General features: G+C 35.4%; 3 protein-coding genes across 3 annotated transcripts; 1 reads left to right on the top strand and 2 right to left on the bottom strand.

Annotated features, from left to right (window-relative positions):
• Positions 1–46: 46 nt before the first annotated feature.
• Positions 47–6744, top strand: rabl3 (RAB, member of RAS oncogene family-like 3). Its single transcript, XM_041259419.1, has 8 exons — positions 47–111; positions 870–961; positions 1143–1272; positions 1836–1950; positions 2124–2274; positions 3128–3199; positions 3396–3434; positions 4672–6744. Exons 1-8 carry the CDS (start codon positions 66–68, stop codon positions 4735–4737), a joined length of 711 nt encoding a protein of 236 aa, XP_041115353.1. The 5' UTR covers positions 47–65; the 3' UTR covers positions 4738–6744.
• Positions 6745–7483: 739 nt separating this feature from the next.
• Positions 7484–15189, bottom strand: LOC121321086 (granzyme B-like). The gene is made up of 3 exons (XM_041259994.1): positions 15184–15189; positions 14342–14454; positions 7484–8440 (listed from the first exon to the last, which is right to left on the bottom strand). The coding sequence occupies exons 1-3, from the start codon at positions 15187–15189 to the stop codon at positions 8134–8136; spliced, it is 426 nt and encodes a 141-aa protein (XP_041115928.1). The 3' UTR covers positions 7484–8133.
• Positions 15190–19212: 4023 nt separating this feature from the next.
• On the bottom strand, positions 19213–24626 carry ercc1 (excision repair cross-complementation group 1). Its single transcript, XM_041259418.1, has 9 exons — positions 24427–24626; positions 22694–23146; positions 22343–22446; positions 21827–21926; positions 21660–21736; positions 21114–21213; positions 20841–20912; positions 20359–20427; positions 19213–19816 (listed from the first exon to the last, which is right to left on the bottom strand). Exons 1-9 carry the CDS (start codon positions 24487–24489, stop codon positions 19736–19738), a joined length of 1119 nt encoding a protein of 372 aa, XP_041115352.1. The 5' UTR covers positions 24490–24626; the 3' UTR covers positions 19213–19735.
• Between the last annotated feature and the right edge of the window lie 570 nt (positions 24627–25196).

The following is a 25196-nucleotide window of genomic DNA, read 5'->3' as shown; positions in this document are numbered from 1 at the left end:
AACAGGAATTTCTCTCATTTAGGTGGTTGGGTGTGTACATCCGGGTTGCTGGTAAAGCAACAAAGATGGCATCGCTTGACAGAGTAAAGGTTTTAGTGTTGGGAGATTCAGGTAAGTTCTTGTAAGGTGCAGTAAAGTCCATGTTTAAAATGTAATTGAACATCGAGGACGTGAAGACAGTGCATTTTTGGAAAAAATTATATTTCTAAATGTTTTTTCCAGAAAATATAAACCGTCCCAAATCGCTTCACAGGAAAATTAATACCTTATGCATTAAGCAACTACTAATGGTTTTGAGACGTGTATTTTTAAAACTAGATGTTTCATGATCATGATCATGATCCTACAATACAATACTCCTGATAAGGTAAAGCCAGTCTAGTCAGTCGTTTGGTGTGTAGCTAACTTGCATGATGGTGATGATGATAATGTATTCGACAGCATTCAAACAAACAAACAAAAAAAAAAAGTGCTGTGGTTTAAGAGAAAACCAAGAAATTACCGATTGTGACTGTAACACGTCAGTAACCACTAAGCACGAATATTGTCTTTCATTTCCAAAGTAATGCTGCGATGTAGGCTAATAGCTGAAAATATATCTATTCACCACCAGTAAATAACTGCTTGAGAACCTTTTCCTCACCGCATGTACCCCTTGCAATGTCTTTGCTAAAATAAATAAATCGGTAAATCAAAATGAATGCTAATCAATATATTAATATTGACATGGTATGTGGTTTGTTTACAAAACAAAATGAAATATTTCAGTAGAGATTAGAGTATGCACTAATGTGTTTTAGACTACACTGCACAACACACTGTTTCATGTGTAAAATCTCGATCACTTGAAAACAGGTTTGATTTTGCAGGTGTTGGTAAATCGTCTCTGGTTCACTTACTGTGTCAGAATCAAGTGCTGGGTAATCCCTCATGGACAGTTGGCTGCTCCGTTGATGTGCGGGTAAGGCAGATCCTTTGAGTGCTCTTGCTAACTGCTTATCTCACACCGTTAATGTTGTCTGTAGTAACTGACATTAAGAAAGGCGCCACAAGGAATCCCTAGCCATACTTGGAAAGCTTTAGAGGGGATTATTGTTATTGTCTGTGAAAGCCTAAATGATTTGCATTGCTTCATTTCACAGGTTCACGACTACAAAGAAGGAACACCAGAAGAGAAGACATACTACATAGAGCTGTGGGATGTTGGAGGCACAGTAGGCAGTGGCAGCAGTGTGAAAAGCACCAGGGCAGTGTTTTACAACTCTGTAAATGGTAATCTATGAAATAGAAACTCTTTTTTTAATACAGAGGCCCATTTGATCTGTATTCTAGTTTGGAATAGTTTGTATTTTTTTTTTATTATATTATATATATATATATATATATATATATATATATATATATTATCTATATTAATATATATATATATATATATATATATATTTTACTAAAGTTTTTTTTTTGTATTATTTACTAAAGTTTTTTTTGTATTATTAAGCATACATTGCTAGTTTCACAGACCACAGTTGGCACTAGTCTTGGCCAGTATGGTAAAGGTAACATTCAAAGATTAGTGCTATTCAGGTTTTATGAAACAAGATGATAATATATGCATTTTATGGTATGGTGTGTGTATATTCAATGTTTAAACCAAACCAATTCTTGATACTACTCTTGCATTTCTTTTTTAATACAGATTGTCTACAAAGAGTGATGTCATTAGAATGCAATGTTTTGTTTTTATTTAGTTTTTTTTCAGCACAGAACCCAGTGGTAATGGTTCTGTCAAAATCCGTAAGGGTTATGTATTTTTTTATCACTTTTTATTTGTTTAGGTATTATTTTAGTCCATGACCTGACAAACAAGAAGTCCTCACAGAATTTGTATCGCTGGTCATTAGAAGCATTGAATAAAGACTCCTCTCCAACTGGGGTTATAGTCACAAATGGGTAAGAGGTTTGTTTTGTCTTTTGTATATTTTGCTTGCTGTGAAAGAGGAGTTTTGTTCTTTGTAGTGGTTATCAACATTATTTGTTGTGATGTTTCTTGTTTTTTAAAGTCACAAATTTAAACCAATTGTAAAGTAATTTTGTGTTTTTAACTGCAATCTTTTACTTTAAAGTGATTATGACCGAGAGCAGTTTGCTGACAACCAGATTCCTCTGCTGGTGATTGGGACCAAATTAGACCAAATTCCAGAAAATAAGCGAAGTGACGTGTTGATAAGGACAGCTTTCCTGGCAGAGGATTTTAATGCAGAGGAAATTAATCTGGTGTGTTTTTTATTCCCATTTATTTATAATTAGGAATTGTATACTTTGTTTTGTTAGTTGCACCTAATGCAGTGCTATTTGTGATGTTTTCTAAGCTGTATATTTATTTTGGTGTACACCATGTCCTTTGTTAATATTAAGTGCTGCTAGCAGAGCATACCTCAGATGACTGGGAAATACTGGAGGCGTCTGTACTGTATGTGTGTCACAAGTTGTCATATATCTAAAGGGGAGGCCACCTTTGGTCTTCCATTGCATACTTTGATGAAGTTTAATACAATAACTAAGGACCTGTTTGGAACAAAGTCTTACAATTGACTGGTCTGTAATAGCCCCTGCTCTAGATTACAGGAGGCAGCCATTGATATTCCAGTCTAGTCCAGACTATGGCTATACCAGTGAATTCTAAAAGAACGTTCAGTCCAGGTATTTTGTTTCAAAGATCTTGAACGTAATGGAACGTCACTTCAGCACTGAAGTTGTCTAATCCTACTCTAGAGAACTGCAGTGTGTTTCAGCATAAAGTATTAAAATCCAGAGATATAATGAGGACAGTATCCAGCCATGTCACCTTCGTCACACTTACATTTTTTAATCAACGGCTATTCACCTGCTTACTTTGCTTATCTATCTATCTATCTATCTATCTATATATATATATATATATATATATATATATATATATATATATATATATATATATATATATATATATATATATATATATATATGTGTGTGTGTATATATATATATATATATATATATATATATATATATATATATATATATATATATATATATAATGTATGTATTGATTAAATTCCAAATACAGTAATTGTATTTATTTTTATAGGATTGTACCACTCCAAGGTATTTAGCAGCAGGTTCATCCAATGCGGTCAGACTAAGCAGGTTTTTTGATAAGGTGAGTTTGAAATATAGGGCTATGTAAAATAGTAGATGCAATCCTTATCCAACAGCTAGCAGTAAATGCCATCAATTGGAAGAACATAAGCATATATATGTATATATATACCTCCTATAAAATGCCTTTTATTCAAGATTTAATGTTTATTTGTTTTGAATTTTAGTACAGTAAAAGGTTGTCTTTTCTTTTTTAGGTAATAGAAAAGAGATACTTTACAAGAGATGGGAGTCAGGTTAGTTTGCATTATTGTGTGGTCTTACAAAATTCGAAATGTATAAACTCTATTGATCCAGGATTAAAACACTCTTCAAGTGTCCTGGAAAAGTCTTCTGTAAATGTATGTACAGAGTGTAGTTGTTGATCACTATTATGACAGGGTACACACAACACAAGCATTGCAGATATAACTTAATACAGGGTATTGCTTAAGAGCTGTTATTACAAAGTGAAGCTGAGTGTTTCTGACTGTTCAAACTATGCAAATGACATTGTATACTAATAATCCTACACGGAATGTAATCACAAAATTAAGTTTTCACGCAGGATTTGTTATTAGTCATAAAATCAAATTTTCTGGAATTTCGAAGCGATCCATAAATTGTAAGATGATTTCTTCCATTATTACACAGTTGGGTGTTACAGTAATCCACCACTAGATGGAGACTCGTTAATGTCCCTGCCAATTTGAGTAAACATAGCTTAGACTAGAGCTGTGACGGGTACGGTCTGGGTTCATTAAAAGATGTTTGGGATCATTTCATGCTGCTTATTCATTAGTTTCTGTGCTGATGTCAAGGAAGACAAAATATTTGATACAAATCCATGGGATTGTCCATGAGGTTGTGATGATGTGATCATGATGTTTCTGGGAAGCGGAACTTCTAAAAACACGATAAAAGCTTTAAAACCATATATGTGTACATCTATATATCTTAAGTATTGATCGGAAGCATGTCGTGCTATGATATGAAGTAGTATACAATTGGAGCTGGGCTTAACACTTGTATTCTTACAAGATTGTCAACCCCAATGAAGAGCAGCTGAAAGAACTCCATTCAGCCTTGAACAAAGATGGATTGGGAAGGACATGACTGAAATCTTTAAAAATGTAAAAGAAGTTGACATAGTTAAACAATAATTTAAGCACAGTAAATAAACCAAGATCAGTGGACACATCTGGAAATTAGGTGGAGGTAGGTTTAGGGCAGAGGGAAGGAGACACTTTTTCACAAATGGCATGGGTATGAAATGGGTTGCCTAGTCCTGTTGCTGAGGTTGAATGACTTGGATCCTTTAAGACTCAACTTGACAAAGTTTTTAGATCAATCAGCAGTATTAGCTTAGATGGCCTCTTATTTGTAAATGTTCTTCTTTGTTAATTCATTGTTTCTTACACACTGTGCCTACACTAACCACAACACTATGTACTGCACTTCTCTCTTAAACTGTTATTTCCTTTTCCTCTGTAGATGCCAGGATTCTCAGAAAGAAAGCGGTATGGAGCAGGGAACTCCAAGAGCCTCCACTATGACTAACCTTCAGTTCTTGCAATGTAGGTTTAAAGGAGGACTGTACCAGCAGTTGCATTCTACATTGAGAGTGATGTTGCAAACAGCATACTGTATGCTGTACCTTTCTGGTTGTTATCAGTTTAATGTGAGACAGGGTCAATAGATCTACAATATAAATGTGTGTCCTGAATCATGTATTCGAATGGTTGTCTAATGGCTTCTGGTGACTTCAGGCCAGTATAGAACTGTTTTAATCTTCTTTGTAATTGGTACCAGTCCTTTGGGGAGCCTAAAAGTTTGGCAGATGTGGAGACCTTAACAATAGCTGGTCTCCCAGCACTGTCTAGAATGAGGCACAATGTTTATGCACATTTGTGAGAGCTTACTAAAGAATGTGGTTCTCTTGCTGCATGTGCAGTAATACTCTGGAAGGACTTCTGGGACTCTCTTAATCTGGAACAAAATATTTATTTGCACAAAAAATAAACCTGTTATATTTTAAAAGAGCTCAGATAATCGAAGCAATTCAGTTATTTCTGTCAACAAATATGTTGCATCGTTTTCTTGTTTAACAGCACATTGCTACTTTGGGCAGTAATCATTCATTTGTAAAAAGTACAATTTTAAAAAAGTTAATTATTGTAAAATTAATAAATTATTTCAAAAGATTGCAACATTTTTGTAATGGTTTTAAAAACAATGTTTAGGTGGTTTCATTCTGATAAATACATCTCTTAGCTGCAACTTGCAGTACCAAAAATATGGCATACCCCACAAAAGTTTCCTTTTGTGTCTGACAATGAGTTCCTTTGAGAGCAATCTAATTTAAAAAAGGGCTTATAAGGTGTGGGGGTGCGATTAGCAAGTTAATCAAGTCTGCTACAGGGATGCCTGCGTTTGTTGTATTTGTCACTGTTCCCTGACATGGGGGAATGGTCCCTGGAGAGCTGTGTGTTGAGCTTGTCTTGGGTGGCTTATTCTGTTGAGTTGTCTTAAATAAAGCACCTCAGCTGCCTAAACTGGGTCTCATGACCCATTGGGTCTTACTTGCATTCTGAACACGCTACAATACTTATAGTATGTATGTCTCACTTACTTACATGTTTACCTATAGAACATCTAATTACGATGAAATGATTGTATTTACGCATTATAGAGGTAGAAACGTGCAGGATATTTTAGTTTATGGTGATTCATTTAAAGATGCAGCTAAAAATTTAAACTGGGGTACAGTAATTAACAGATTCTTTCCATGTCCGAAATGCACAGCTTGTAAGAATGCTTTTAAAAGCAAAACCTGCACAAGTCATATTACTAACAAAGAATATACGATTTCCCAAGTCATTACTTGTACATCTGATTTTGTTGTTTATTTAATCTCTTGCCCTTGCAATTTACAATATGTTCACAAAACCAATAGACGACTACGAGTTTGCATTAATGAACATAAAAGTTCCATCCATAGAAAAGACACACATTCGCCTCTGGCTAGACATTTTGTAGAAACAAGTCACTCCAAAGATTAACTCAACCTCGTAGAGGGGGTGACCAAAAATGACTTCAATGTGAAGCAAAGTGGATATTTTTTTTTAAATCTCAAAACAGTGCAACCTGAAGGAATTAATGAAGAATCATGTTTATTGTGTTATCTTTAGAAAAAAATATATCTTTATTCAGTTATCTCTAATACTAACATCAATGCTATGTAATTATGTCAATTTGATTCCAAATTTATATGAATTGTAATAATCTGGATAACTTTGTTAAACCCATCAACTTATCAACATGCTATAGTCTTATGTTATTATTATATATGATATTTTCCTGTAAATGTCATTATTTAATAGAGTATGTATTACATTTCTTCTAATGTCTATATGTTCTAATGTATTAAATAGTCTGTACATCTGTCCATTTGTTTTTAATTGAACACCTGACTCTTTAAATACCCAGGTGTTTTTAACTTGTATAGCACAGCACTGAAGATGGTCAAACGACTGAAACGTTTGCACTTGCACGGAGCACTTTATTTGCTAGTTCTTTGGTCAGATACAAGAATGCTTTTTCGCTTGCTTTGATTATGTAGTGGCTTCCTTGTCACCACTCCCCTGATCACAGTATGCGGATCCTTTTCAACTTCTGCTACTATATGTAATTGGGGATCTACGCACCTGGTTTCGTTTGTTTTGACTTCGTTTTTAAGGTGCAGTAAGAACTTTGCATAAGACTATTTATGGTATGACACAGGATGTGCATACCTCGTTCGTACCATACATTTGAGTATCAGACTATTTTTAGTAGCTCTGCTTGCAGATCTTTTCTTCTTTTCTGCAAGCCACTTCCTTCATGACCAGACACCTAGTTTTTACAGTGGTTTTTTTTATTATTATTATTATTATTATTGCTGTTACAGGAAATCACTTTAACACATCAAGTAACTGAACACAGTAACATTTGCGAAAAATAAATAAATACATCTAATTAAAAAATATATATATTATCTTTGGTACTGCAATAACTTATTTTACTAGGAGCTGTTTCTAGATTCAGGGTCATCTGTTGGTAAAAAGGTTTAAGTGTAAAAAAGAATGTTAACAATTGCGACAGTGCATTGTTGAAACTTTGAGCCAACTTTCTCTGATTTGTTTCTGATTCCGAGTTTTTGAGGCTGTGTTATATCATGTAATCAAGTTACATTTGAAATAAGATTACAGAAAATCAGGGAGTGTATTATTTTTATTTATTTTTTATATTGTGTTGTTTTTAAAGACTTGCAAAACCAAAGAAAGAATTCAAATTGACATTTTTAATTAAACAATCAGTACAATTTTGGAAATGCTTTATAGTGTTTCCACATCTCTATTATGTTCCAAAAGTACTCTCAACATTTTGTTATCCATCCGTTTTACGTGTAACTATTCCATTATTTCTTTTATCCATGGAATAAAGCTTGTGATTTTCATGTAAACCTGCAGGTACCTGCGATCCTCACAGTTTTGTCCTATGAATGCAGCAATTCCTTGTGCTTTTGTATTGCACAAAAGAGCAATTCACATAGTCTTTCCACACCCTTTTGCAGTCTTTTCTGTTTTCTGTGATTACAGTTACTTCCTGAAGAACATTTTCAGCTCCTCCAGTGATATGCGTCTTACCCCAGCCTGCTACAGGGCATTTAGTCTTGGCTGGAACATCTCCCTATTTCTTGGGGATCCCTATCAATTTCACCTTCTTATTCAGAGTGGCATTTTTAGCAAGCTATTTAACAAAAGAAAAAAAACAGTAAGGAAACAAAATCAGATATATACCTCCCCAGTTATTATTTTACAGAGCAGCTCTGAAACATAATTTCCAGAGCTGATGGAAAGTCATAGGCTGGAAATGCAGGAAGATTTTATAATAAAATGTAAAGGATGTTAAATGTCAACTGGAATATTGGGGGGAAAAAAAACATTTAGACATTTGAATTTTGACAAAATTGATAGGAAATGTATGAATTTTGCCACAGAACCCAGGAAGTCTGAATAAATAAACTAATCTGACATACTGCTTGAATGGCAAGTGCCATGCAAAACTGTCAATAAATACCTTCGGTAACATGACATCAAAGTCGTATTTGTTCAGCGAAATCAGTTTGTGCTTGTAGAATTCTTTTACTTCAATCTTCTGCTGTGATTTTTCCATGGCTGTTAAATTGTGGGCACCCAAAACCACAGCGAGAGCTCTGTCTCTAAAAAATAAACAAATGTTGACACAAAAATACACAATTTGAGAATTTAAACTTCAATGTAAGATCATTATTAAAAGTTCATTTACATTCTGCAGTCTGCTACAATATAGTTTTGTTGTAGAAGGGCTAGAAAGTCCATTATCAGTATTATGACTGGTCCCCATTTTCTTGTGTTACAAATATTGTAGTTCTTCATTGTTTTGTGCTGTTTTTTTTTTTTTCTTAACTATTATAAACATTTATTTATTTATTTTTTTAATATAATTCTATAGGGATGAAGCTGCAACTAATACAGGTAATGTGTCTCTGAAGTAATCTACAAGTTATAAATTGAAGTACATAATACCAGAAACTAAAAGGAAAAGGGGGCATAATGCTAACAAGAAGTACATTTTAAAAACTTGGTTAGCAGTCCTAGATGTCCATTTGACTAAAGTAACTGGCTTGTGTCACCCAAGGTACTAGTGAAAGAAATTAAAGCAACAACATTGTGAGCCTTATGGCTAGTACTGCAATCCGTTTCATACATGACAAGACTTAAGAACATAAGAACATAAGAAAGTTTACAAACGAGAGGAGGCCATTCGGCCCATCTTGCTCGTTTGGTTGTTAGTAGCTTATTGATCCCAAAATCTCATCAAGCAGCTTCTTGAAGGATCCCAGGGTGTCAGCTTCAACAACATTACTGGGGAGTTGATTCCAGACCCTCACAATTCTCTGTGTAAAAAAGTGTCTCCTATTTTCTGTTCTGAATGCCCCTTTTTCTAAACTCCATTTGTGACCCCGGGTCCTTGTTTCTTTTTTCAGGCTGAAAAAGTCCCTTGGGTCGACACTGTCAATACCTTTTAGAATTTTGAATGCTTGAATTAGGTCGCCACGTAGTCTTCTTTGTTCAAGACTGAACAGATTCAATTCTTTTAGCCTGTCTGCATATGACATGCCTTTTAAGCCCGGAATAATTCTGGTCGCTCTTCTTTGCACTCTTTCTAGAGCAGCAATATCTTTTTTATAGCGAGGTGACCAGAACTGAACACAATATTCAAGATGAGGTCTTACTAGTGCATTGTACAGTTTTAACATTACTTCCCTTGATTTAAATTCAACACTTTTCACAATGTATCCGAGCATCTTGTTAGCCTTTTTTATAGCTTCCCCACATTGTCTAGATGAAGACATTTCTGAGTCAACAAAAACTCCTAGGTCTTTTTCATAGATTCCTTCTCCAATTTCAATATCTCCCATATGATATTTATAATGTACATTTTTATTTCCTGCGTGCAGTACCTTACACTTTTCTCTATTAAATGTCATTTGCCATGTGTCTGCCCAGTTCTGAATCTTGTCTAGATCATTTTGAATGACCTTTGCTGCTGCAACAGTGTTTGCCACTCCTCCTACTTTTGTGTCGTCTGCAAATTTAACAAGTTTGCTTACTATACCAGAATCTAAATCATTAATGTAGATTAGGAATAGCAGAGGACCTAATACTGATCCCTGTGGTACACCGCTGGTTACCACACTCCATTCTGAGGTTTTTCCTCTAATCAGTACTTTCTGTTTTCTACATGTTAACCACTCCCTAATCCATGTACATGCGTTTCCTTGAATCCCAACTGCGTTCAGTTTGAGAATTAATCTTTTGTGCGGGACTTTGTCAAAAGCTTTCTGGAAATCTAAATAAACCATGTCATATGCTTTGCAATTATCCATTATCGATGTTGCATCCTCAAAAAAATCAAGCAAGTTAGTTAGGCACGATCTCCCTTTCCTAAAACCATGTTGACTGTCTCCCAGTACCCTGTTACCATATAGGTAATTTTCCATTTTGGATCTTATTATAGTTTCCATAAGTTTGCATATAATAGAAGTCAGGCTTACTGGTCTGTAGTTACCTGGTTCAGTTTTGTTTCCCTTTTTGTGGATCGGTATTACGTTTGCAATTTTCCAGTCTGTCGGTACCACCCCTGTGTCAAGAGACTGCTGCATGATCTTGGTTAGCGGTTTGTAAATTACTTCTTTCATTTCTTTGAGTACTACTGGGAGGATCTCATCCGGCCCAGGGGATTTGTTTATTTTAAGAGCTCCTAGTCCCTTTAACACTTCTGCCTCAGTTATGCTAAAGTTATTTAAAACTGGATAGGAACTGGATGACATGTGGGGCATGTTGTCAGTATCTTCCTTTGTAAAAACTTGTGAAAAGTAATCATTTAATATATTTGCTATTTTTTTTTTCTTCTTCTACGATTTTGCCATTTGTATCTCTTAAACATTTAATCTCCTCTTTGAATGTTCTCTTGCTGTTGTAATATTGGAAAAACATTTTGGAATTGGTTTTAGCTCCCTTAGCAATGTTCATTTCTATTTCTCTCTTGGCCTTTCTAACTTCCTTTTTGACTTGCGTTTGCAGTTCTGTGTACTCTTTCTGCGTACTTTCTTTTTGGTCCTTTTTTAATGCTCTGTAAAGTGCCTTTTTTCGCTGAATATTTTTTTTAATTGATCTATTAAACCATTTTGGCAATTTAGTTTTACATTTAGATTTGTCTACTTTAGGGATGTAATTGTTTTGCGCCTCTAGTACTACATTTTTGAAGAACAACCATCCTTCTTCTGTGGGTGTTTTCTCTATTTTACTCCAATCTACTTCTGTTAGTCTCTGTTTCATACCTTCATAGTTTGCTTTTCTAAAATTGTAAACCTTAGCTTTAGTCATTACTTTTGGGGATTTAAAAAACACTTCAAATGAGACCATGTTGTGGTCTGAGTTTGCCAGTGGTTCTCTGACCTCTGTTTTAGTTATTCTATCTTCGTTATTTGAAAAGACTAAATCAAGGCATGCCTCCCCTCTAGTGGGTGCCTTCACAAATTGTGTTAGGAAGCAGTCATTTGTCATTTCCACCATTTCTATTTCATCCTTCGCGCTACCCACCGGGTTTTCCCATTTTATTTGGGGGAAGTTGAAATCCCCCATTAGTATGGCTTCTCCTTTGCTACACACATTTCTAATGTCATTGTATAACAGATTATTGTGCTCACCGTCTGAATCTGGCGGTCTATAGCATGCTCCTATTATTATGCCTTTTGAATTTTTGTCTGTTATTCTGACCCATATTGATTCGGTTTTATTTTCTTTGTCCAGGTTTAACACCTGGGCTTCAAGACTGTTTCTTATGTATAGCGCTACCCCTCCTCCTCTTCTGTCCTGCCTGTCTTTCCTATACAGTGTATACCCACAAATATTATATTCGTCCCCATCACTCTCAGACAACCAAGTTTCTGTAACACCTATCACATCATAGTTACCTGTTAGTGCAGTAGCTTCAAGTTCTAGAATTTTGTTTCTGATACTTCTAGCATTTAGATAAATACATTTAATGGTTGTCTTACCTGAGTTGTTGTTCTTGTTTTGATGCGGTCTCCCTTCTGTTTTTTTGTTGATTTCTCCCCCCTTCCTTTCTAGTTTAAATGCTTCCGAACCTGCTCGAGGATCTTTTCTCCGAGTAGACTAGTTCCCTTGTTATTTAAATGCAGTCCATCCCGTCTATACAGATAGTCCTCGTTGTAGAATGTGGTCCAATGATCAAGATAGGTGAAGCCTTCCCGTGTGCACCACGTCTTCAGCCATGCGTTTTGATTAATTATTTCCAGCTGTCCATATGGTCCTTTGCAAGGTGCGGGTAGTATACCAGAAAATACCACAGTTTTGGTTTTCTCTTTTAATTTCCTTCCTAGTTCTCTGAATTTGTTTTGCAGGGATTTTGGTCTGTCTCTTCCAATGTTGTTTGTACCGATGTGGACGACTACTACCGGGTCGTCTCCTGTTCGTTCTAGGAGCCTGTCCACGTTTTCAGTGATGTGCTTGACCGAGACTCCCGGAAGGCAGCACACTGTTGTAGTAAGGGGGTCCAAACTGCGAATTGAACTTGCTGTGTTTCTCAATATGGAGTCCCCAACAATCATGACCTCCCTTCTTTTTGCTGTCTGGTCACCACTGTCAATAGGGTCCTGAATGTTGTTCCTTTCATTCTCTTGTTGTTGGTTCTGCTCATCACAATTCTGAAGTGACTCAAATCTGTTGGTTGTTTTGATTTCTGGTGGTTGTGTTTGACGAAGTTTCTTTTTTTCCCTGCTTCTGCCTACCTGAACCCAGCTGTTCTGACCTTCTATCTCCCTGGTGGCTTTCAGTCTGTTAGGGGTGATGCAGACTTCCATGAATTGTGGGTGTGCCAGTTCCTCAAGATCCTGTTGCTGTCTCACTTCTTCCAGCTCCATTTCTAGCATACTTACTAGTTTATGCAAATCCTGGATCGCGCGGCACTTTACGCACACTTGGTTTAGCTCCGCTGGGTTTTCTCGGATTTCCCACATCAAGCAGGTGTCTCAGATTACTGGCTTGAAGACCATGTTGAGTTTTTTTTTTTTTTAAGTTTAGTTTCTTCTGCAGCCGTCAACCTGCTTTCCAACTGCTTCGAAACTGCTCTGTACTTTTCCACGCCTGTACTTCGCCCACTCGCTGTCGCTTCCACTCGCGAACACAACTGTCTTCCAGAGCAGTTGTGTTTTATTATGTTATTGGACAGTCCTTGCTAAATGAAGGGTCATCGAGCTGCTTTTAAACCCTCAAAAGTCTCTTCCCCAGGATAAGATGAATTTGTAACTAATTCATAAACAATTCAGCCTGGAAATAGTAAGGTTATCTAACCTTGCATTGGGTCAGTAAATTGTTTCGCCTATGCCATACACATTATGTGCAGAGGGTCCTCAAGGGGTATTATTGTCTGTAGTATTTATTTCAGTAAGAGGTTACATGGTGGGAGTAGGTGTGAAAAGCCTCACAGACAGCAGGTATCATTATTAATATCATCTCATGACACCTAAGATGGAAATTGTGTGTTTATGCTAGTAAGCAATTCTCAACTGGAATGCTGCAATGCAAATCCAAAATAAAAGTAAATCTGATTCAACTTTATTTTGTATTTATTTTTTCAAATATACTTGAAACAGTCGCAGACACTTCTAACCAGTTTTGACAACCTGCATGAAAAACTTTATCAAATGCATTATGGGTAGAGCCACCTGTTCAGGGTAATTCAAATCTACATTTTGGACCAAAAGCTTTAGGGTTTTATTAGTAATATAAATGTCATTTTTTAAAGAGTAAAAACAAGTCTGTTATAATTTCAATGTATAATAATAATGAGTATGAGAAATCACCATTAATGCCAGAAAAAGCACCAACACTATGTGGCCTAATACAGGAGTAGACTTACTACTGAAGGCACATAGTATTTCATAGGATAAATATTAATGTGAATTTCAATTGTTTAAAAGTAACACTTTATTGAACAGTTAACCATTCTCATGGTATTTATTTTAATGTTTGTGTATGCAACCTGTTCTATTTTATTTTTTAAGTTTCTAATATGTTTTTAGTATCTAAATAAAATGTTGAATCATAATACCCAAAGCTGATCCAAAGAAGAAGACTTGAAATGTAGGCTAAATAAATAAATAAATCAGATGGTTTGACAATTGTATTTAAAAGCAAAGGTCTACAATGCCTAGCAAGCCTATTATTATTATTAATTATTATTATTATTATTATTATTATTATTATTATTATTATTATTATAGTTTGACATAGCTGGGGCTACCCTGGAGAAGAATTCCAACTAGTCATGCTTTTACATGAGTGGATGAAAATTGAATGAATATGGCCTATGGGTAGAATTGTACACTTTTTTGAAAAGATTTCAGGGTTCTAAAAATGTCAATTTAGCCCAAGCCGATGGGGTTGACCCGATCTCAATGGGGTTGTAGTATGTGTAGTGTCTAATTCTGTTTTAAAGTTTTGGTTTTTTTCATATTTCAAAAGGTTTTTACCTTTACTTAAGGATTACTTACTTGTAATAATGGGCAGCTGTCAAAACAAAGTCTTCTCGCACCAGAAAGCCTCCACACACATACTGCCTATCAATCTGCAGTGACGCCATGTAGCGTCTGGAGTGAGGTTTTGCCTAATAGAACTATTGAAAGCTCCTAAAAGAGAGTCACAGACTGGTATAAGACATTTTGTAAGAACCACCACCAAGCATGGTAGAGGCCCTGAAACGTCTTTTTGGTTTGTTTGATGTTTTATGACAACGAGTAAGGCTAAAACAAAACTTGGCTTGGAAGCGTTTATAGTGTCTTCTGTTGTCCCTCAAACTTGTGTTGAAGTTTAGCTGCGAATACAGTATGTGGTCATCCAATGCATTTCAACTGTCCTTTATACCCTTTCTGGTGGGCAGCATTTGCACCTGTCATGGTCATTCTAAGAAAGCTCAGGAAGTCTGGTATTATATAATTTAGCATCTCAAATGTTGTCAAGTAGTCGTTCCTGGCTCATGGAATATAGAATGCTTTTATTAAAGATATGATGACACGTAAGAGCACCTACAATCAACAATGACTCCTCATAATACGTTAATACATTTAATATAACCTTAATAAAACCTTTCTTGATTCTTGAAAATGAAAGTTTATCAGTACAGTCAAATAAAGTATTTGTTAAACTGTATTGTTTCAAGTGCACTGCTGTAAAACAAACAGAACAATACCATGTGAACATGAGCACAAAGCTTATCAAATCTATCACTAAATGACACATTCAAAATGACTAATACTCATTTTATTTGTTAAATATTAAAAACAAGTCTGTCTATAATGAATGAATTTCAATATATAATATAAATGAGTAGGAGTACTGGCATATTTACATATACAGTGATGATAACTCACCATAAATGCAGCAAAAGGCACCAACACAATATTGCTTAATACAGAGTGGCCTTAGTACTGAAGGTCCATAGAATTCCATAGGATAAATATGCATATATATCAACATAGTATTCACCTTCACAGACACTTTGAAAACCAACTACATTGTGGCTCTGACATAACAGCACACATAGCTAGTCTTCACCAAAAAAAAAGTCGATGCTGAGCTGGGTTAATGAGACCACTTTTATCACTTTTACCACTTTGTGTGAAGAACAAAGGTATGTGTAACAGCAATGGTTTATAATAAGTTCAGATAAATTGTAGCGATAGTGTATGCAAGCTTTTTAAATGAGATTATCACTATTAAAAATGTAATGTTTGAAACAGTTTTGATTTTGTTATGAAATATTCATGATGCTTTTTTAAACAGTAGTTTGCCTTTGAGGTGAAGGGATGGTCGGCTCTTATTGTATCAGATCATCTTCAGAGCAAAGCTTATCAAATCTATCACTAAGTGACACATTCACGCATGTTTCTCTATTAGAATGAGCCCCTATTGAAAACTAATAAGAGATGAAAATTATAATACTTGTTTCACACTCAATCCAGTAAATCAGTTCCTGTCTGTTTCTAATTAAGTCACATGAAGCAACTTAACAGGCAATTGAAATGTATTCATTTAAAATCATGACCTTAACCTCAATACTTCACGATGAACAAACAGTCATATTAAAGTAAAAGCAAACTATTTTAGTGATTTGCCATGGGAAGGTACTCCTTACCAGTTGGAACCCAGGGATGAAGGAAAATAAGGACAGTGAACATCAAGTAATACATTTTGAGCCAGCAGTCACTGATGTGACCTGGAAATGAAAAAGGAGTTTATGGAGTTTTAATATATCTTTTGTGATAACCTGACAGGATATGGTGGTAAACACCTTCTTATTTAATATCCTGATGCAAAGGTATTCAGCAGATGCTATATTGTAACAGTGCAGGGATGGGCAACAAGGGGCTTTCCATCCAGGAGTCGTTACATAAAACACAGAATCATTACCAGTTTAGAAAGTGCACGCAACTCATGCAATTGTATCTTATGTTTTAATCATCTTATGGTCAATCATGCTCTTGACCTGAACACTGTAAATAGATTTGAATCTCAAAGAGACTTCCTGGATACAGTATTATTTATTATCCATGATCGCCATTTCCTCTGTTGAAGATCCTTTGGTTCTTTGCCTATATTGTATTTTTAATTTTGCAACATGCATATATGTCAACGCAGAATTCACCTTTATAATGGCTCTATACTACTGTATACCTGTGAGCATAATCCTTCATAAACACTTTGAAAATCAACTACATTGTGGATCTGACATAACAACAAAAAGCCAAAGGCTGTGCTGGGTTAATGAGACAACATTTATCACATTTACCACCTTGTGTGAAGAATAGAGGTATATGTAACAGCAGCAGTTTAAGACGGTAGTTTGAGTTCAGGTAAATTGTAGAGATACTGTATGTAAGCTTTTTAATATTAATGTTTCTTATCACTGCTAAAAACCTCCTCCTAAATTAATAAACTGAGTAGTGCAGACCTGGCTTGCAACAGACTTAAAGAGTTCCACCTGCTTAGACTAAGCAATAAGTCAACTGTGCACCTCCTGTTCTGGAATTAAACATGCTCAAAAAAGAATAGTATTCATTAATTTCATGAATATCAAACTATTTTTTATATATATATATATATATATATTAGAAAAAAACTTGTGTAAGCACTGTGAGTGGAACAAAATAATAAAAAAAGACAATCAAAACTTAGAAAATGAAACAAATATGGTCCATGAAGCATGAAAGGATGAGTATTTTAAATATAGCATCTGACACATTATTTTATTGGTTAGAACAAAATCAATGCAAAAATACAATATTATACCATATTCTTGCAACAGCGATGTGTTCTTTTTCAGGGAAAATATTTATTTTAAGCCAATTCATATTCTTCACTGAAACATCAGGAAACCTGCCATAAGGAAGTTACACATGAGCCCCTACTAATACTTATTGGAGTCAGGCAGTGTTAATGCAGCTGATTCTAAATGTTGCATGATCGTCACATAACTAAACTGTGATAGTGAATGAATGACGTGAATGGTAAGCATGTCGTTTCCACACATGCAATTGTACATTATTTAGGTAGTATAGATTGGGTATCAGTGGTAAAGCCTCTGAAATGTGTTGCACAATTTACAGGTTTCGTGATGTTTTAATGAAGAACTTGAGTCAACCCAAAACAAGATACTCTGAAAAACAGTAGAAAGTGCAGGTCTCTAATGAAACCACTTGCTATTGCCCTAATAAAACATAAACTTGTGGTTCAGCCTATTTGAAACCCATTTATTCTGTGGCAACCATCTCCAAAATGTGTTTAATATATATTTCTGACCCCTGCAAAAGTTGCTGTGGAAGACTTTTTAAAATATATGGAGGTGGGCAGTGTAATATTGTATAATTTAAAAACTGAGGACTTTTTTTTTTTGTTTGTTTGTTTTAGCTCATTTTTTCAGCGTAGACTCAATAAATGGGCATAAAGGCCATACAGTGTCAATCTTATGTCATCTCTTTATACCACTATGGCCAGGTATATATCAGTTAAATACCACTTAAATATCAGATGAACTGACAGCTTAAATACTCTTAAACACTTCTCTTTTTAGTGAAGTAGATTGTGGCTGCATGGGATCAGCTAGGTGTTTGCTGTTGCCATGATGTCATGCTGCTTTCTGAGTGAAAGATTTTTAATTATCCAAATGCAAATTGTATCACTTTTATATTTATTTATCTAGGATACATTGTATAGTTATTCTAAATGATATGTTTTTGTATCTTTGTATTTTATTTATCTATTTTAAAAAAGTTGTTTCATATCTATGAATGTTTTTATTATGTATGTTGTGGAAAGCGCCAGACGCCTTTGTTGGTGCGAAGGTCTCTATATAAAATTAATTTACAGTCAAAGTCAAAATACTCTTGATTGCGTGGAATCCTAAACAGTGGCAGCAATATTTGTTCAAAGGTAAAACCCCGCAAATATGAAGTCAGTACCTGAAATGATGTCTGAGATATGAGGCTTTCCACAAAACTGGAAATGTGAGGTTGACATCAGAAAGGGTTTATGAAAGATTATCATGTGAAGTAACAGCAGCCTTTATCCTGGTTCTGGAGAGCACCTATCCTGCAGTTTTTATATGGGTCTTTACATCATCAGCAGCTAAAGATCTGAAACACCAGTTAACCTTGGCTAATTAAGCCAATAACTGGTGCACAGTAAAAGGCTGCTTATCTTTGTTTTTACATATGTACATGAGTCACACTTACAGAATGTTTTACTTGTATGTAGGTTACACAAATTGTGATAAAACTTGGTTACAAATCTTCACATTATTAAGAGGATCATCTACACTTGACGTATTAACCTACTACAGACAAATCTGCTTTGTTTGTTTGTTTTTTTATCAGTCCTCAATCTGTATACAACACCTACAATTTACTTGTGGATATACGTCATAGTGACCTACTTCTTCATGAAACTAACAGGTAAAATGATGTCTTTACAGCAGTGAAGGGGGATGTTTGCTTCTTCTGTGGAACTATGATGGGCAGCTCTTCCTGTCTGCTCTTGATTTCCTATTTTAAGCTCCTGATCTTTGCTGCTCAGCCATTCTCTCAGTGACCACACACACCCCTGCAACTTTATAGCTGCCTTAAATACGGATAGAGGCAATCTCTAACTGCAGAGTATACTGTGCATTCTGCCTTTACTCATAACTGTATGCTGTATTTTTATCATTTTTAAAGTGAGCATCCAAAAAGATCTTGCTCTGTACTGACAACCATTTGCAAAATAAATAAAATACAGGATGCATTTCAGTAGAAAAAAATTCTAGAGTTTATTTAACAAAATTTCATTTTAAAAAGATATGTTTTGTGTAAAAATTATTATTTTACCTCAAGAACCTGCTTTAAATGTTTGGGTTTTTTTTTGTTGTTTTTTTATATAAATAAAATAGGTAGGCAGGCAACTTCTAAAGGCTCCATACAGCTCAAAATGTACTATTTTAAATCTACAGGAGACAACGTTGGCTTGAGAGCTGCAGTTCTAATCCATACAATAGGGATGTAGTTTACAAAGAATTGTTTTCACCTATCTTTTGTAATAAATTGAATATAGGCTTGTTAATTCTTTATGGACTTTAGAATTTATGTTATTCACCTGGTGTATTTTATTTATTTGTTTATTTATTTTTAGAAAATCTAGTTTGACTTATTGTCAGCTGCTCCTTGAAAATGCGATGTGAAGAAATTGAAAATGTCATAAAAGTTCCCAACTTTAAGAAAAATACATATCCTGAGCTTGTTTAAAATGTGACTGTCCCTTGTTTTATCCTCAGTGTTTCACCTTGCAATGGCAGATCTTGTGATGGCACAATTTCACAGTACTCTTCAGCAAAAACAGTAAGAATGTCCAGATAGCTTTCATGTTTCTGCCTTTTTCTCCAGTTTGTGCTTCTTTGATTTGAGGAAGGGTTGGTGTAACACATCATGGAGACGCTGAGCCTGAAACAAAATGTCATCCAAATTACAACCAAATGCAAATTCATTTTTTACTATTGATCGTGACCCTGCTGTAGTTAAACAATACCCCTGTGGCTTATTTTAACAGTGATAATCAAGGCTTTTCAAACAAAATGTATGACCAAAACTAGAACAAATATCACTCTGTTTTAAATGTAATTTCATCATTTTGAAAACCTTTTTCATTCTTTTGAAATAGGAAGACGTGATGTTTATTTGATTTGATTTTACTACTCTTATCTTCAAACTTCTGGGGCTGCCCCCTATATTTATACAATCTTTCAGTTAAATTTTTATATATATATATATATATATATATATATATATATATATATATATATATATATATATATATATATATATATATGTGACCTGAGTTGTGCTATTCCCTTTGGTCCAGACATGAAATTACTCATTTAGATTTCAAATCAAGATGTACTTAATTAGTTAACATATAACTATTATTCTTATTACTTTTGAATACCTTTAAAAAAATAAATAAAACAGTTAAGTTAGATTCTCACCTTCTGTGGTCCCAGACCAGGACAGAGAGTGAGGTCTTCTTTGGATGCTTTGATAATACCTTCCAAAGACTGAAAAACAGATATTACCCAATAGGCATTAAAACACACACACACACAAGTATGTGTAGATGAACTGAAGGGTTTTTTTTTAGGGTGTAACATGGCTTGGGGGGAAATGAAGAATTTTGCCTCAGATGACGAACGCTGCACCGCGCACTCACCAGCAAAGGCAGTGTATGCTGCCAGCCCAAAATAAAGCAGTGACAGAGAGTATGGGAGGAAGAGGGAAAGTGACAGTTTAGCCTGCATAGCAATTAAAGTTCAAATGGAAGCGCCTTAAGAGTACTTAATTAATAGCAATGACAGGTTTGAAGATGTGATGCTGTTTATATATCATTCTGGAATCATACCTTTAAGGATTAATCAAGGTATAATTGACGGCACACAAATATATCAAACACAAATATATAAATTCTACTTACAGAAAATGTTGCCAGAAGAGTTAATGTGTCCGTCTTATTTACTGACTTCACGGCTGTCAAACAATCAGTCACCTAGATGTACACACACAGACAGCAATACTTAGATTACATGGATGTGCAAAAAAAAAATGTTTCAACTGTAATGGGATTTTCCTTTTGCATAAAGCACAAATGCTTTAACTGCAGTTTCGTTTAGAATTGTTGCATAGAACACATGCCACCTGGTGGCTTAATGCTTTAATTGCAGGTTATTCTTAAAGAGATCACTTCTACCCTAGACAGGAAGTCCTGTTCAACTCTCTCCTTTAATAGGTCTGCTGGTTTCTTCTCGTATGATTTGTAGGTCTCAAGATACCTGCCGGCCTCCTCGGGACTAAGAGAGAGACAAATGACATTGGTAGAGCAAAGCTTTGAGTTTTACGTACAAATGTGCCCTCAGAACAGATAGGGAACTTGGAATTAGCAATATACTACAAGCAAGTAGTACAAGCACATTCAAAATTCTAGAGTCCAGTTCACACAACAGGGTGTACTTCTTGTTATTTTTCCATCATTAACCCTACCACATATAAAAGCTGTACACTGTTACTGTCAAATTACAAACAATACTGTCAAATTTACCAAGCAACGCGGCTCAGAGAAAGGTTCAATTATGAAAGTAATGCAAAAAAAACTAAATTCAACATATATGTTGCTTAAACATCTTTCTTCAAATAGGATCCTGTCTACAGGCTGAGAACACACTTCAGACACAGACAGGTTAAAAAAGGTGGCAGTTCAATGCTGACATTGCTTTATACATCTATGGCAGTGACTCACCTCCAAGCCAGAATCAGAGTACAGTCTGCCATAATACAGATCCGAGCCAGGTCCTTTACACAGTGGTGAGGGTCTTTCTAAAAGGGAGATGCCAAAGGAATGGGAACGTTTGAGGACAAAAATGTGTGAAACATTGAGAGAATGTGAGAGGAAACAAGGGGACTCACCACATCTACCTGCGCTAGCAAAACTCTCAGTGAAAATGTCTTCCCCAACTGTTTCAGGCGATCGTGGATGTAGTTTGGGTTTAGGCTGTGGTACCTTAGACTGCAGGAAAGAATTAATTAATAAATATATAAATATATAAATATGTGACAATAGCATGTAAAGTGTGTAAATATAGGGTAATTCCTAGGTTGTAATCCATATTAATGTCTGTGACATCTGCTTTAGAAGTGTCATAAATATAATTAAATATATATATGATTTAGTAACGTCAAACCCCAAGATCATCCATATATAAGCTGGCTATTTTTGCTTGCAATATTTCCATTCAGACAAAAATAAACCAAAGCGTTCAGTGGCGTTTTTCAAAATCCCATATAAATAAGATGCATTTTCACTAATACATTAATATACTATGAGTTTCACCTATAAAATAATAATAATAAAGACAATAAATAGAACCTAATAGAATAAATACATTAAAATATATTACAAGTAGAAGAGTAAGAGTATCAGACCTGAGGAACAGAGCACAGGTTGTTTGCCCCAAAACGTAATCAGGTGTAACATCTCCAAACTCCCAGGGGACGTTTCTCACAAACTTGAGCAATGGATTACCTCTCTGAAACAACAACACATTTGTTTTAAAAAAGACACACACTGCTTTCTGTATGTATGTGTTTCAAAAGTGGCAAAAAAGTAAATACCTGCTACTGTTCCATTTCCCCCTCACATACTCAAATTAAAATATGCATACAACTTTGTCTTTCTCCTTTCTTCACTCCAGCACTCTGATAAACAGAATTAACACTGCTTATAAAATGAAACACGATGCAGTTGATTAGCCTCTCAGCCTGTCTCTTCAATACCTGTCTGGGGCTGACAAGGATGCTGTTTCCAGTTCCAAGTGGCTTTGGGATACTGCTGGAGACCATCCCATCCCTCTGGGTGTCCTGCTTCCCTTCTGACAGAGTGCCTGCTCTCTGGTTTCCTTCCAGAGCAGCCCTGACTTCCTGTTTCTCAATATGTGCAGCCTTGGCTCCAGTACTCCTCTCTTGAACAGTTGCAGTTCCATCATCCCCTGTTTCTCTCCCAGATAACTCTTTGTTCTGTTTCCCACCACCACCCTGCGTCCCTCTTTCCCTTGTCTCCATTATCTGTGGTTCCGGCACTCCCCGAGACAGAGAGGGGACCGTTCCCTGGACAATGAACTCGCTGTATGACAGTGGCTGGCCATCAGGGACCATTGTAGACTGGGCTGACTTTTTGGACACAGAGGTGTCGTTGTCATTGCTTTTTGACGACTTAAATAAAGATTTTACCTGCATGTCAAAAACATAAAGATACAACCAATGAATAACCACTGCATACCAAATGAATCAACCACTCAATGTGAAATATTTTTTTTTCAAATATCAGTCAGTAAGTATTTAAAGATGGCATGTTTTCAAATAAAATACATATATGAATTGAGTTACAGGTTACAGTAGGGTCATTGCAGTTCATCTGGAACAACAAGGATTACTTGAACTGCATGTCAATCAATATCGTTTTGTTAGAAATCCCTTAAAAAAACATGCCTTACCACCCTCAGACCTTTTCTAATCACGTGGGGGATGAGTAAAAACTACTCTTATTTTTCTCAATCACAAGCATTGGAAAAAATACCTCTCCAGAATTTGGTCCACTTGAGCTGGAATGGCCCAGTAACTATTGATAAAAACATCAGGAAATGCCACAGTATAACACACTAGTCTTCCCGTCCATATTTATACGTTTTGTTTAACATATTATTTTAAAAAAAATATGGGGTAAGAACCACATGAGATATATCTCAAGATACATATTTTCTCCGCTAACCAGTCTCAAAGCGCTCTGTATCAAAAACGTTAAGGAAGTTGATAATTGAATTTTCGGCTTCTTTTAAACGACAAGACAGTTTTTTATTATTATTTTATTTTTTATCTTTTCCTGTAAAGGTTGAGTGACCCTATAATCTTAGCATGGTAGGATCGGGGTATTAACTGTATTCTCCTGACTTGTCGTGTGTTGATTTTTTTCCCCCTTTCTGTTAAACTTGAGTGTAAATAGGCGTGTACCTTAGCTGACTGTGGTTGTCTGCAGTAAAACGATTACATTAAAACAGGGAGTAATACAGGCGTTAACTCTGTGACGCAAATTGCTGGGCACCTTTCCTGTCTTAGTGGGTTTCTTTCTCATTATTATTATTATTATTATTATTGTTATGAGAACGTACATACAAGAAAGCGTCAACAGATTTTACAGTTATTTGTGGTGCTTGTAAGATCAAGAATTCACTAATTGTGGTTCGACTGGTGCAACGTGCAGGTTAGATTTGAGAAAACAAGTAAATGCACTATTTTTTTTTTTTTTTTTTTTTTTTTTTTTAAAGCATAACCTAAAACTATACTTTAACAAGATACAAATTTAAGGTGTTAGATGTGGACTTAAGACTGTGTGTGTGTGTGTGTGTGTGTGTGTGTCACGATAAAGTAAATAAAACTGACAATTTTGATGCCATTCCTGTGCAACCAAGCTAGGCTATACCGCCCTGGAAACCGTAATATTAAATAACAAGTACCGGTGTTGGTTCTGTAGTATGAACAGAATCTTCCAAAGGGATGTTAAACTTCTTCTTCTCCATTCCAAAAAGACTAAACAGGAGATTGTAAATTTAAAATGAAACTAAACAAATACTTTAACAGCAAAAGCTTTTGTTTTTCACTTTCTCCCTGGTCGCAGCCATGACAGTCCCAGCCAGCCACACCCAACAGATCTAAGAGAGAATCGATGAAACACAGGCTTGGATGGCAGAAACAGTACACGCTGAATTAATTTTTGGATTTTCGTCAAATACACAAATACATTACTAAACGTTTCAATTTACACCATCCTTGCTATGACTAAAATGTATTAGCAGCAAAGTATATTAGCAACAACAAGCAGCTAGAGAAGATATGACAGCAGACAACGATTAAGCAAAATAGATCTAATCTAGCCAGGCCCGATATAGCGCGCTTTAGAAGCTGCAACTTCATGATTTTTAAATGTTCAGGTAAATGTTAAAATTTGTGAAAACCTTCAGCAAAACCCGAAGTCATACTCTTGCCTTCTCTTTGACAGCTATATGTTTTTTTGACCGATAGATGGTGGTGTTGGTCTACCAGTGCTTGCCAAAGCAGTTCAGTGAACAGGTGGTGTCAGAAGAGCATGTGATACGAAGGTTTCACAGTTTGAAAAACGTTAACAACGGTTGGAAAAGTGTACTACCATCAGGGCTGTTTTTATTTATTTATTTATTTTTACATTTAAGTATGCATTTATTTATTTTATTTTTTTACTGGGATTATA

Source organism: Polyodon spathula, chromosome 9 (genome assembly GCF_017654505.1).
Source record: "Polyodon spathula isolate WHYD16114869_AA chromosome 9, ASM1765450v1, whole genome shotgun sequence".
NCBI lineage: Eukaryota > Metazoa > Chordata > Actinopteri > Acipenseriformes > Polyodontidae > Polyodon > Polyodon spathula.
The sequence above is the reverse complement of the archived record's forward strand: the minus strand, read 5'-3'. Positions and strand labels throughout refer to the sequence as shown.

Excerpts from the sequence above, each read along its gene's own strand:
- rabl3 (XM_041259419.1), top strand. The coding sequence starts at position 66 with ATGGCATCGCTTGACAGAGTAAAGGTTTTAGTGTTGGGAGATTCAG. Across the intron at positions 112-869 it reads TTTAGTGTTGGGAGATTCAG|GTGTTGGTAAATCGTCTCTG; the intron begins GTAAGTTCTTGT and ends TTGATTTTGCAG. Across the intron at positions 2,275-3,127 it reads ATGCAGAGGAAATTAATCTG|GATTGTACCACTCCAAGGTA; the intron begins GTGTGTTTTTTA and ends TTATTTTTATAG.
- LOC121321086 (XM_041259994.1), bottom strand. Across the intron at positions 8,441-14,341 it reads ACAGCTGCCCATTATTACAA|AGACAGAGCTCTCGCTGTGG; the intron begins GTAAGTAATCCT and ends TTTATTTTTTAG.
- ercc1 (XM_041259418.1), bottom strand. The coding sequence starts at position 24,489 with ATGGAGAAGAAGAAGTTTAACATCCCTTTGGAAGATTCTGTTCATACT. Across the intron at positions 21,927-22,342 it reads ACCTGTGCTCTGTTCCTCAG|TCTAAGGTACCACAGCCTAA; the intron begins GTCTGATACTCT and ends TCTTTCCTGCAG. Across the intron at positions 20,913-21,113 it reads AACAGGACTTCCTGTCTAGG|GTGACTGATTGTTTGACAGC; the intron begins GTAGAAGTGATC and ends GTGTACATCTAG.